This window comes from Cottoperca gobio, chromosome 16, assembly GCF_900634415.1.
Source record: "Cottoperca gobio chromosome 16, fCotGob3.1, whole genome shotgun sequence".
NCBI lineage: Eukaryota > Metazoa > Chordata > Actinopteri > Perciformes > Bovichtidae > Cottoperca > Cottoperca gobio.
In genome coordinates this window covers 17,520,402-17,534,142 of record NC_041370.1, presented here as the reverse complement: position 1 = coordinate 17,534,142, position 13,741 = coordinate 17,520,402, and the positions used below count along the sequence as shown (strand labels likewise).

General features: G+C 40.9%; 1 protein-coding gene across 1 annotated transcript in view; it reads left to right on the top strand.

The window, feature by feature from the left end:
- LOC115021816 (eukaryotic translation initiation factor 3 subunit H) overlaps window positions 1-13,490 on the top strand; it is a 51,723-nt gene extending 38,233 nt beyond the window's left edge. Inside the window, exons 5-8 of the mRNA XM_029452499.1 lie at window positions 1,372-1,521; window positions 8,468-8,588; window positions 12,578-12,710; window positions 13,169-13,490. Coding sequence (XP_029308359.1) covers window positions 1,372-1,521; window positions 8,468-8,588; window positions 12,578-12,710; window positions 13,169-13,263 — 499 coding nt within the window. The 3' untranslated portion in view covers window positions 13,264-13,490. The remainder of the gene's footprint in view (window positions 1-1,371; window positions 1,522-8,467; window positions 8,589-12,577; window positions 12,711-13,168) is intronic.
- Window positions 13,491-13,741: the final 251 nt, after the last annotated feature.

The following is a 13,741-nucleotide window of genomic DNA, read 5'->3' as shown; positions in this document are numbered from 1 at the left end:
ATAACAGTTTTTATATTATTATAGATTTTACTTTTGGACTGCTGCTATCCATATTCATTTTTATTCCCCCCACTCCGAGCCGGAGGCAGGATTGTCCACTTTCGCTGCCTCAGAGTGTCCTCTTAAAGTTAGCCTGAGGTGATGCTCTACTTGAATACAAAACAGCATTTTTCAAAATTCCCTCATCATCAGAATCAGATGATGCGCCACACCCCTGTTTATCACACAATCATAATATTATAGACATCTGTTTCTGGTACAGTGCACATGGTGGATTAATGCAGCAAGTGCATTGATCCTAAAACAAGCAAGATGCGCCTGAGCCAACATTAGACATATCCAGACATTAGTTTGTAGCTCATGCGACAGTCAGTCATTGGATTTGGAGCAAAGTTTGAAGTTTCATTTTTTTGTTGAAAGGCACATGTTGGAGAAAGAGAGAGAGGTGATGCTTTTAGCTCCTGAGGAACAAGAAGAGATGGTTAAAAATTGGTTGTTGCTTTGCACACTTATCAGCGGAGCCCATAAAAAAGTCATTTAGGCTACTGAGTGTAACATTGCTCCGGGTATGTAATATGGACATCACACCATTTCCAGATATCAAAATGCAGCATGCATAACATTACTGTTCACTTTGCTTTTATTTGGCTGAGGTACAATTTACTGAGAAGTACAAACCAAGAGGTAACGGTACAATACTCCTTTTGCAACCTTTCTTGTAAGCATATGCGAACAACAAAAAATGTGGCTCTATGTCAAAAGCAGACCTAAGAAGATCTCTGCCCACAACAAAACATGTTAAATGCATCGAGTTGCATTAGAAGTAAACTTGGAACAACTATTAACCCCATGCCCTGGTTATGGATCAGCTAAGACCTGAGCTTTTCTTGGCACGAGTTTTGTTTGTTACAGGCTCATTTTCACCACTGATTCTCGCTCTGAATGCTGTTTGTGTGCACAGACAGGCAAATGTCCCTTTTTAAAACCACTTGTCAGACAGAAAATCACGTGTCTCCTGATTTTATTATAAAAGTATGGCTACGTGCCGGCACATAAAAAAACCCCAAAGTGATGACACTTAGGACTGGGCAGTATGGTTGAAGTCCATATCAACATATTAATGGGATTTTTCAAACTACACAAAAGAAATGCACGGCAACTTTAATTTATAGATTGCATGCGTATCATAGAAAACCTTGAATTTTCGACTTTGTCCATCGTGTGTTGAATTATCTGTATGTAGTCTGCAAAAGTTGGTAAAAGCATTGAATATAAACAGGTATTAATGAAAACTTTTTTGGGAGTGACAAATTGTAATTGAAGCTCTCTTCTCCCGCCTCTGTCTCTCCTGTCCTGTCCTTCACTCTCCAGTTTGAAGAAGGCGAACATTGGCTTCGAGCATATGTTTGAGGAGGTGCCTATTCTCATCAAAAACTCCCACCTTATCAACGTGCTTATGTGGGATCTGGAGGACAAGTCCACGGTCGCCGACAAGCACGAACTGCTCAACCTCTCAAGCAGGTAAGACATGAGCTCATGCAGCCATCTAAGATGAAGGCCTTAAGACAGACACCTTGGTGTTATAAATGTTGAGAGTAAATGCAGGTACATTTTCTATCTGGATCAACTAATCCAAACTGAGTTTTCTCAGGAGTCCCACATTTACACGACGTTTCTGCAGAGTCTTGTGGGGGCATTTTGTGGGTTTATCAACATCTGTCCTCTATAAAATAGCGGCCTGTAAATGTTCTAATCTAACACTGACATTGCAGGGAACATGTAGGTTATTGATGTAACTGCAGTCACGAGTGTTTTAGTTTCTCTCAACTTTAGTACCAAAGATTAAAAAAAGTTTTACGGAGTTTCAAGGCTCCCTTTTACAGAACATGCAAATTCATAATCTTACATTGCACTAAAATAGAGACCTTCGTAAGATCATAATGGAAGGAATTTCTAAGACTTAATCGTCCAACTTGTCGTTCATGCTTCATGCCGTATGATTACATAACGGCATCTTCTTTTTTATGCCACTGCCTGCATCATGGTGTTTAGTAAGTACATGAGCAACATGGAGAACATACTGTCACAAGGTTCATCAACAGACCTCAGTGCAAAATCACTCCACAATAAAACAGGTTACTGATGGTGATTACATCACTGCAAACCATTCAACCCTAAGCATCACCTTCATTTGAATAATTTGCACATGGTGACTATAGTACTGTACATAAATATCATTGAAGAATAACGTCTTCCTAAAAGTGTCTTACAAGCTTTAAAACAATGTCATGGTATCTCTTTAAACCTGCAGGGTGCTTTTACAGTTAACGCTACTTCTAAATGAAAATTGATTTGACATTAGAGACCCCAGGGGCATTAATCTGTGTCTTCTACACTGTTCTTAAGTTTACCCGGTTTGATTGAAAGAATACAGGGTCTATTGATGTGTTTTAGCTTATGTTTATTCACCACACATGCTGTTTTTTAGCTCTGTTTCGGAGGGCTAGTTTGATTTTTATCTTTTTATTATTACCACACGAATCCCATGAAAAGACCAAATCCCATAATGAATTTATCTTACTAAATGGGAATAGTTTGTGTAGCCAAAGGTCACGCTTCTGTGCTATTGTCTTCCAAAACCTATTAAAACGCACAACTGAGCCAAAATATTGCTTTGGGTGACATATTCCTTTATTACAATAAACACAGCCAGTGTAGTTTATTCTGAAACAACACCATAGACTAATAACATCAGCGGCATTCTTGATGGAAAACAAATGCTCACAGACACAGGTCTTTGTTTGTTTACTTTCCCATTGATCATTAGCTGCAGAAATGACTGTTAGTGTACAATGCGTGTGCTGGAATCTGATCTTTTTCACAAGGTTGAATACGCAGCTGACGACACTAATGAAGACGAGGTCAGATTTGGTGGACCTGCGATGTCATAAACTGGAGTACTCTGGAGGAACACCGAGCTAAATAGCATCAACTATACTGGCCGTGTTTGCTGTAATGAAGGAATATGTCATCCTGTGCAACACTGGCTCTTTTGTGTGGTTTTTACTAGTTTTCTTTTAGAGGATAATAAACTTCTATGGAATACAGGCATAAGCTATATGAAGCTGTGGCTTTAAATACAATACTTGTTAGTAAGGATAACTTCTTTGGTGTTTTGTTGATTACAATACATTTAGCTTTTTTTTTCTTTTTCTTTTTTGCAATTAGACTTTTCTGTCCAAAGCGACTTTCAATAAGTGCAAACAATCATGAGGATACGACCCCGAACAGCAAGAATCTTGCAAGTACATTATCTTCAAATAGGTACAATCCTTTAAGTGCAGAACAAAAGCTTAAAATAAGCCAAACAAAACATGTGCAACATACAGAAAATAAAATATATAATACAAAATATCTATTGGCCAATGTGCGGTCATGAGTTTTCAGTCTGCGACGGAAGGTGTGAAGCCTTTCTGCTGACCTGATATCAATGTGGAGCTTAATGATGATTGATGGTTGATAATGATGATGATGATGATGATGATGATGATGAAAAGATTAAAGGTAACACCTTGGACTACAGTACCAGACGGCTGAAAGATAAAGCATCAGGACATCTTAAAATGTATAACTTGCCAGTCGGGGAAATGTTTTACTTGGACAGTTGAAACATGTAGTTTGAATTGTGCATTTTAGAGGTATAAAACAAATCCCAACAAGTATTTGTTGTATGGATCAGATTTATAACTCTCACCAAAATTGTAGTCCATATACATATTCTTCTTCTTAGACGAGCTTGACCGCTTATATTATTTCAGGAACTTATCGCTGTACCCTTGGGTTGGTGTCAGATGTTTTGAGTTGGGATATCTAGTCCAAAACTAGGGGCAGTAAATGCCACATCTAAATGTCAAAACATATTTATTCAGAAATGTCTCCAAAAACACGACTTGCTGTCAAACTTTTATCTTCCATCACTAATGAGCACAATATGAACACATATCACCCCACCATATCAACTCACAGCCTGGCAATTAAAGTCTCGCATTTAGATCTCAGAGGCTTTCAGTCTCAGGAGAATTTATCAGCAATCACTTATGGAGATGAACCGCCTCAATTGGAGCAACAGCTGTGAAGCTTCCCGGGGGCAGGTGTGAGAAATTAGCACAATAACGACTCAAAGTGCTGATTTACACACTGTTGGTGCGCAAAAACACTCTGTGCTTACTTATACACTGCAGTGTAGCGCATCAGGAGTTGCTGTGATTCTTCTCATCTGTGTCCTGTAACACAAGTAAGCCATGAACTAAAGGAACGCTCCTCTTCACAGAGCGCTGTCATTTGTTAGAAGTTGTCAAATAGACTGAAGAACAATACCTCACTTTTCTTGCATATAATTCCATTTTCCAAATGACTACTTTGGAGTTGAAACATAGCTTTTGATGTGACCCGAAATGGGGCAGAAAGCTGCAAGGCCCTCCCCATGGGTTTCCTGGCGTGACTGCCGACGGGATGTCTGGTAGTATGAAATTGTTTCCTGAAGTTGTCAGATTGCAGCGCAGCTCTGTCCTTGTATTGGATTGTGGCGTCCGTCTCTCCACATCTTCTACTCACAGCCCCGCCCTTTTCTCCTCATTTCCACCCATTCAAAAAAAGACAATGATAATGGGTTTTATTTAATGTTTTTCCTTTTTGTCTCATTTTGCAATCTGCAGCCCCATTTGTCAATGTCATCGCCGTCTAAGGCTGAGTGAATGCAGTTTCACTCCAGCAAACAGGGTTGCTCTTACCACAGATGATGATGTTGATCGTGGTGATGGATTGCATGAATGTAAATTCATTTATGTAGCCATTTTCCCCCCAAACGGCCTCAAAATGCCTTAATATTTGCAATGTTACAAAGCGACCTATATTCATGTCAGGCAACAGCGCTTTTTGCTCGTAAGCCATCTTGCATTGTCTTCACCAGTCTTAAAATGTGTCTGTGACTGACATTGTTCATTATAAATCATCCTTTAAACCTCATATTTACTTTTTGTTCTGTGTGAATGAGCAACTCATCAGTCCATTAACTCCCGTCTGCTTAGTATAATTTGCCTTCAGCATAGAAATGTTGGACAGTGGAAGGATATGTAAACAGAGCTTTCTGCTCTAGAGGACTACCCCGATGATATGTATTCAATAGGGGGAAAGGGTCGTGAAGGGAGGAAAGACGAGAACAGCATGAGGAGGGAGGCAAGTGAGCAGCATAACTGGAGCTCGGGACACAAAGAAGATGGTGACAAATGCTGCCGTGGAAAAATAATCCTTGACTGACAAACTTCACCCAGTGAGATGGACTTTGAGAAGAGAGATCTTTTATACTGTTACACTTCTGTAATGACATAATGATAATGGGCAGGGAGATGGGACAGAGATAGTAGGGATTTGAACACAAAATGAATAGGGTATTCAGTCACATAAGCATTATGAATTTGTCAAACCCACGACAAAATGTGTCTGAAAGTTATTAATTTGACTTTTTATCTTATACTTTCACAGAGCTTATACTATAAACTCACTTGGGACAATGTTAGATCTAGGCTATTTCGTGTCCTCTTTAAAACGTATTATTCTGCTACAGAAGCAAGCCAAAGATCCATACTGTGCCCCAGTCCATCAGTTAAAAAGGCTCCATCAGAGTAGAACACTCATTATAAGAGTGGAAGTCACTTCCATGGCAGCTTTTTTTTCTTTTTTTTAAAGAACACCAATCTGAACTTTCAATTTACTGAATGTCAGCCCATTTTTGCTTGCTCATCAATACAGTTTTAGAATTTGTCCTCACTTGTCCTGTGTGAATATGAGCATGTAGGCCTGAGCACACATGCAGTGTTTTACCTGACCGTAAAACAGAATGGGTGATAATAGGAAGTCCCTCCGTAGACTTTGCTTTCTTATTCAGGATTGATTCGAAGTCTCGCCGACCTCTCTGAATAATTAAACCCTTTGGAGTGTTTGACCAGACACTTTGTGTAGAATGCATCATTTTGGGTGCGCCTTACTGCAAACATCACATTTTTGAGTGTTTGGAAATACTAATAACTGCGTGCACAATTATGAGCAGAAATGTGTTTTCCTTGCATATTCAGGCTTTTATAAAGACACTCAGTTCTGAACTAATAACAAAATAACGCATCCAGTGCACTGATTAACACACACACACACACACACACACACACACACACACTTCAGTCCAACTTAGAACACTTGACACATAAACGACAGATGTTTTAAAAGATCCTGCTCTGACTAAATGTTTTGCTTTGCATATATTATAAATGCGCACCACACAAATTAGCTAGCATATTGCTCGATGGAATAGTTTTAAATGGGCTTTCGTCAGCGAGAATCAATTTTGACACAGTCGGAGGGACTCGGCAGGGAAGTGCTGTGGCAAGTTTTGGTCCTGGGCCATCAGTTTTCATGTTTACAGTTCTGACAATGCAGTGGAAGGTTGACAAACTTACCGCACAACAGTCCTCGCCGCAAAGTGCAACGGGACTGGAGGTGGCTCAGCAGTCTAAACCATTAGGGAAATCATACATGCATTCACACACACGTGTTCATTTTTTATTTAAATTTTCAAAAGTCAAACCAGAAGTGAAATCTGACAGGAAACCCATTTTTCCCTGTGCCTTGTGTGCCTGACATTCTGCAATGCAAGGGCAGCAGACAGGCCTTGAGGCTGAATATTTGATCACTTACATTAACACACACCTCATGCAGGTGCCAGGCAGAGATATGGACAGTGTTACAGATTGTCAAGGATGTGAGAATAACATTATAAATCATCACCAGCAGTGTTTATACGATTATCTGCATTCATGTGGTTACAGTAGTTTTCATCCTGCGTGCAAGCACAAGCAAGCTTGAGGGACTTGATCTGTTTGTTTGCGTGTAAATGTAATTAATGTGTTATCAGTTGAATGTGGCTTGATGGCAGCTGTATGCTAAACTGAGATGACCATGATGAGTGGCTTTATTGTGTTGATATATTTTAATATATGGATGGTTAATTTTATACACGTGGTGTGTGCTTTAGCCACAGTCAGTTACGTTGCATTTTGCCATAGCAATTCACTTTTAAATGTATTCCTAATCTCTTTCATAGCACCAAGAATGCTAAATTCGTAGCTGTTGAAATTAATGTTCGAAACGTTGTGTGCATACGTTACTTTTTAATATCGTGGAACCCCTAAGGCCTTTTTAAAATTGCACACACATTGTTTCAAGATGTCTGCTTGTAGATGAAGATGATGGTGACGAAGTGAAGTAGGTCTTTGCTGTGCTTCTATGTTCTATGCATGTTTCACTACACCTCAATTAGCGAGGCAAATGTGTTTTGCTCATGTCAATTCTGGTAACATTGGAGCTTGGTCGTCTGGCGTACTGGTGGTTTTTGTCTGTCAAGACAATGTTTGATGTCAAACATTCATGAATGAAACAATATATATTCACAAAGGAAAGTATAAGGGGGGATATGACTTGAAGTAGACCACTGCTGCCTTGTCAAGGCTGAACTTAAGGTAGTAGTGAGACATCTTTTTAAAAAATGGAGCTCATGGGAGGAGAGAGAAGAGGAATGCTGGTGGAATTGTGTCGAGTGTTGTCAGCCTGGCAGTGTTTGGAGAAGATGAGGAATGTGATACCAGAGCAGAGAGATGAAGCACAGGGACAGAATAAGGGTCCTCAGACCCTGAGTACTCTCAAACCCCCTAAGAGAGGTTTCATGTCAGATGTCTTTCAGGATGCACAAGAACAATATATCTGGGGGGAGGTGAACTTCAACATTAGGTCAGTTTGGATGGAAAACGCGGACTGTTGAAAAGTGCATATGTTCTCTGAGGGACATCTTAAAGCTTGCAATAGTGCTACCTCAAGACACTGTCTTCCATGTGTAGTGGTTGCTACGTGATTGGAAGGAGCATCCTGTGGTTAAGTGTCGAGGTGGAAGTCTATGGGCTCTTCTAAGTTTCCTTCACACTGGAAGTGGTTGTAGCTAGTTACTAGATTTGATTGAGATAAAAAAAAAAAACGAGGGGGGAACACTTCAATTAATTTGAAAGTTTTGCATCAGTTGGTTCGTCGATCGACAAAATAATAATGACTATGTTGCTTATCGATTAATCAGTGAATTAGTTTTTCATGCACAAATGTCAATTCTCAAATATGGTGATATCCTGTTTTTCTTTATGTTATCATGTTATGATATCATGCTTATATCATAATATCATGCATCAAATAATCGTTAGTTGCAGCCCTATTGCGTTAACACCTGGCTCACAATGCAAGATGCAGAGATGATCGTCTGATCAGTAGCCTTCTGATTGCAGTGCAGTCTGTGCAGGAATGAGACCACTGCTGCTCACAAGTACCATTGGCAGCCCAACACCATGTAAATGACATGCTGACATTTTTCTTCCAGCAACCATTTGGAGAAGAGCCTTCAGCTTCTGATGGACAGGGTGGATGACATGAGCCAAGACATTGTCAAGTATAACACCTACAGCCGCAACCTGAGTAAGCAACAGCAGCAGAAGCACCAGGTAACTCTCGAGCACACTCGCCAGACACACACACTTTCATGAACGGAAGCACACCCACCACCTACGGACACAATGAGCAGAAACATCAGTTTACCAGCATGCATTTAAGGGGGAAACACACACACACACACACACACACACACACACACACACACACACACACACACACACACACACACACACACACACACACACCTACCTGCAGCCACAAACTCAGCAGGAAAACAGCAGGTATATTTCTTTCAGCCTTGGACACAACCAATTGCAGCTGTAATCACAGCGGGCAAGCAGCAAGCATCCGGTAACACACACACACACACACAGAGTGTGTCGCACCTTAATATACATGCACCCACTGAGGACCACCTGAAGTAACTACAGTACACAGCAATAGTTAGAAATATATAAACATTTATAACCTCTGTAACTATGCTCACAGTGATGCACATGGATATTCCTTAGGTATACTACTCAGTATAGTAACGCTGTGTTCACACATAGAGATAACCAGTAGTATGCAGTCTCTGGCTTCTTATGAATCTGTAGGTCTGTGTGTATGTTACATCGAGCATGTTATTCACACACTCTGCTCTGACTGGACTTACTGACTTGCCACACCACGCACGACATACATGGAATATATTTTATCACTACAAGGGCTACTTCTGTGATACTGTCATTTATTTATCCTTATGTAAAGAAGAGTAGGTTCAGAAGGTTAAATACCAAGCTCTTACTAAACATCCAAGGAGGGCTGATGCATATGGATGCAAAGCTAGTATTAATAAACAGCCTTTCTTTATTTTAATGAGGAAGTGAATGCCTTGTTTTTATTCTTTTTCTGTACCAGTGAGACACAAACTTAATTTAAAAGCAGAACAGTAGCGCTTTGTAAAGCACACACTCACACGTACTCTGTCTGCAAAGACTCAAGACACACGCACATGCACCACCTACAAGCACAAACTCTGCCAGAAGCATCAAAAAGACCAGAACAAAATGTACACACACACACACACAGATGAAATCAGCCCATCTGCAACTACAACCTCAGCCAGATGCATCATAAACGCATGCAAACACAAAGGGTCATAGACACACGCATTATTCAGGGAAATGGAAGCGTAGAGGCACAAGGTTACTCACTGATGTGCACCGAGTGCGTGCGTAAAAGCTATACCTACGTTCAAACAACTGCATTACTCTGTCACTATTCTCTGCAAGTAGAAATGAGGAAATGTCTGAAGTATTAATGGTATTCCAGGCTGACTCATCATCGCCTCTGCTGACAGCCAAGTTCACACACATTAGACACACTTACAAAACAACATGCATCTGTGACCACAGGTAATCAGCCGCATGCTCACAAGGAACTCACAACAAGGGGCACGAAAAAACGCGCGCACACACACACCTACGTAGACACACATCCCCAGGCCAATCTCCCACACTGCAGCCATTATGATCCATCATGCTCTCCTACCGACCTTCTCGTCATCACAGCCCGCAAGCCTTACCCTTCACACACACAGACACACACACACGCACGCATGCACACACAGTCATGTCATACACAATATCCTACAGACAGCCACTGTAATGGTGTCTACTTTTTCACGTGATTTTCTACATTGAGCACACAGAGACAAAGAAAGTGAGCCTCTATTAAGCCTTTCAGACATCTACAGTACTTGCGCCATGTAATCTTGTGCTATTGACTCAGCTGCTTCCTGGTCAAATGGAACCTTATTAATCATCATAGAAAGTTGCAAAAAGGCGCCCTGCTCAGAGGGCTCCATTTTTCATTTCTAGCGCTCTAAATTTTGTAAATAGCAGGTTCCCAGTCCCAATCTGTGGCCAAGTTAGTCTTTGTAGCAGGAAATTTATGTCTCACTCCTCTTGATTTATTCATTTTCAATTTTCGTTTTCTTCTCTTTTCCCATCGACGGAAGCAGGCAACACTTTTGTAGACGATTGGGTATGGAGCAATGTGTTAATCTTATGAGCCGAAGAGTCATGATTCATAGTTGATGATACAATTCAGCTACCATTAGATGATTCAGCAATATTTTCCAAGTCATTATTTCTGAGCCGTGTAATTATTTTTGATGTATAAACGGAAAATAAATACATGAATGGCAGGCCAAGTTGTGGCTGAGAGTCTATTTGGTTTTAGTACGTGCTTAATGGATACAAATCCACCAAAAAGGGTATGAAGGTCCGATAGTCTGATGTACAGTCCGTGTGGGATCAGTGGAAAAGCTACCTCAACCAGACACACATAATTATTCTTAATAAAAGAGACCAGTGTTGGTTGAAAAGCAGTATTATAATAATAATAATAATAATAATAATAATAATAATAATAATAATATAATAATAATAATAATAATAATAGCCTGAGAAACTTGAAGAAACTTAATTCCAAAATATATATAAAATAAATAATTTTCTAATTCATTCAATGTCTATGACTAAAACTACAATAAAGTATTTGTTGATTAATAGAATACATTTATTTTTTACGCAGGGTACTGATTTCCTAAAATATTATCTCCCATGGTGATTATGATGTACCATGTGATCGGAGCTGATGGGGTACGCCCTGATTAATTCTGGCCCACTTGTATTAGACACCACCTGGCCCGATGAGATGAGCGCATTGGTCCAGACTCTCGGTTCCTCAGAACAGACCTCTAGTCCAGATGATGATGTGGACTTGAGGTCTGTTCTAACGATCGCACGTTGCCAGAAACCAAGCTTCCCCAGCATGAGTCATGGTTTCTCCAGCAGCAGGCTGTGTGGATGCTTCTCTGCAGCAGCCCCTGTAAGGCTTGTGGGGGTAGAGGGTAAAATAAATACTGAGAAATCCTGCTGTTTTCTGTAAAAGAACTGTGACATGGAACGGGTTTATTTTCCACCAAGACGATGGCCTCAAACATTAAGCCAAAGCTGCACAGGAGTCCAGACCTCAAGCTTACTCAGACTTTGTAGCAGGACTTGACAACTGCTGCCCCCTCACAGTCCCAATGCAACCTGACACCGCCTGAGCCGTTTGTAAAGAAACATTTGGGGAACATAGCAGCGAAAAGTGCCTCTACTAAATGCTGACTTTAAATAGGTTTTTTATTTTAGCTTAGATCAGTGAGATTTTATTTGTAAGGTTCATACCTTTTTAGGTATTGTATATCTATATTTATATATTGAGGGTGCGAGTGCAAATCTGTTTTTGTTTGCTTGTTTCTAAAATGTGCATATATTAGCATTTTGATTATGCACAGACATGCTGTCACACATTGGCTGGCAAAAAAACAAAACACAAAGAGGAGTAACGATTCATTTGAACAAATAGCTTTATCTTTTTAGTGTTTATGGTGGGATATTTTGTCGGCTTCAGTCCCCCGTACAGGCGCGTTGTGGGATGCTTGGTTGAAAGCACTCAAGTTGCTCCCCCACCGTTTTTCCTCCTCGATTGCCGCAACCTCCTCTTCCCCTGGTCTGTCAGTCTCTCCTCCATCTTGCCAAATTAACAAGGCTTTTAGGATTTCCAGAGACCCGGCACCTCACTGATTTACCGACTGTCAGCCCTCCACAAATCATTCCATCCTTGTCAGCACTTATAACTCTTCTCTCAGTCTGTCTCCACGACTTTCATCGCTATGCATCTTTACAGCTCACTTCCTGCCTGTTGCTGAATCTATTGTCCGTCTTTCTTCTTACTCTTTCTCTTCTCATTATCCGCTGCCACTTTGTGCTCTCTGCATCTCTCCCTTTACTTCTCTTCCTGTTCCTGACTTTCTAACTTTCTTCACTCCCACTCCTCACCTTTCATAAGTCATTTTATTGTCTCACCCTTTCTCTTCGCCTCACATTCTCACCCTGTCTTCTCTCTCAATGCTATAAACTTTTGTTTATATTTCTTTCCTTTCCCCTCCTGCGCCCCCTTTTTCTCTAATGCCCCCACCTTCTCTCTGTGTCCCTCCGTCCAGTACCTCCAGCGGCGGCAGCAGGAGAACACCCAGCGACAGAGCAGAGGGGAGACCCCGCTGCCTGAGGAGGACATCAGCAAAATGTTCAAGCCCCCTCAGGCTCCACCACGCATGGACACGCTGCTTATTGCAGGTACGCACACACATTCACACAAACGCTTAACCTTCACGCACGGACAGTACTCACATCAGAGACCCCCCTCTCTCCAAACTCCATCAGCCTCTGCTCCCCTCGCATGAGCTCAGGTTCTGCTTTGTAATTATCTCCGCCATTATCTTGAAATTACATTAATTTAAAGTTTACTGACTCAATCTCCAACTCGACCGCCCCTTCCCTTGCTGTTTCACGCTGTTCAGCTCTCCCCCGCCTTCTGACAACATTCTGATCCTTCCGTTTACTCTGTTCCCCACTAATTTGATGTTTTGCTGTGCTGCTGTTTCTCTCCCCCCTCTCCCGGCTCTGCCTGTTTGTGTGTATGTTTGTGTGTATGTTTGTGTGTATGTTTGTGTGCAAATGTATCTATGTATATTTCTGTGGGTGTGTTTTCTTTGTATGGGGGCGCATGGATGCTTGTGGCTACCCTCCAACAGGACAAATTAACAACTACTGCCAGAACGTGAAGGAATTCACCTCGCAGAACCTCGGGAAGCTGTTCATGGCGGAGGCTCTCCAAGGCCACAACTAGAGGAGAGAAACTGGGTGAAAGAATCTGCAAGGGAGGGAAACGGCGCACAGAGGAGGGATAAAGGAAGGAAACCGAGAAACGAAACCACCTTGAAGACGACTGGAAAAACATGGCGCCTTTATTTGTTTTCTAAGGATTTATTCATTGTTTTTATGCCTGGCTCCATCTTGGATACAAAATTATCTTTGAAGATCACTTGATTTAAATAAAAGTCTTGCATCTCTAAATCGTCTCTGGCTCTGTATATTTTCACAGTTGAACTGTATTCAGCTTTTGATGGTAATTGCAGCATATTTAATTTTTGTGTGTAGACTTGGGCATTGTTTTATTTGTTGCTGTACAAAAAACAGTTAGTGCTGTATAATATTAATATGCCTAAATGGGGCTTGTGCACATAATACCAAATAATCACTCAATACAATTTTACATCATTTCATTCATTCCACATGCTTTTCGTTTTGCAGTTCAAACATCAAGC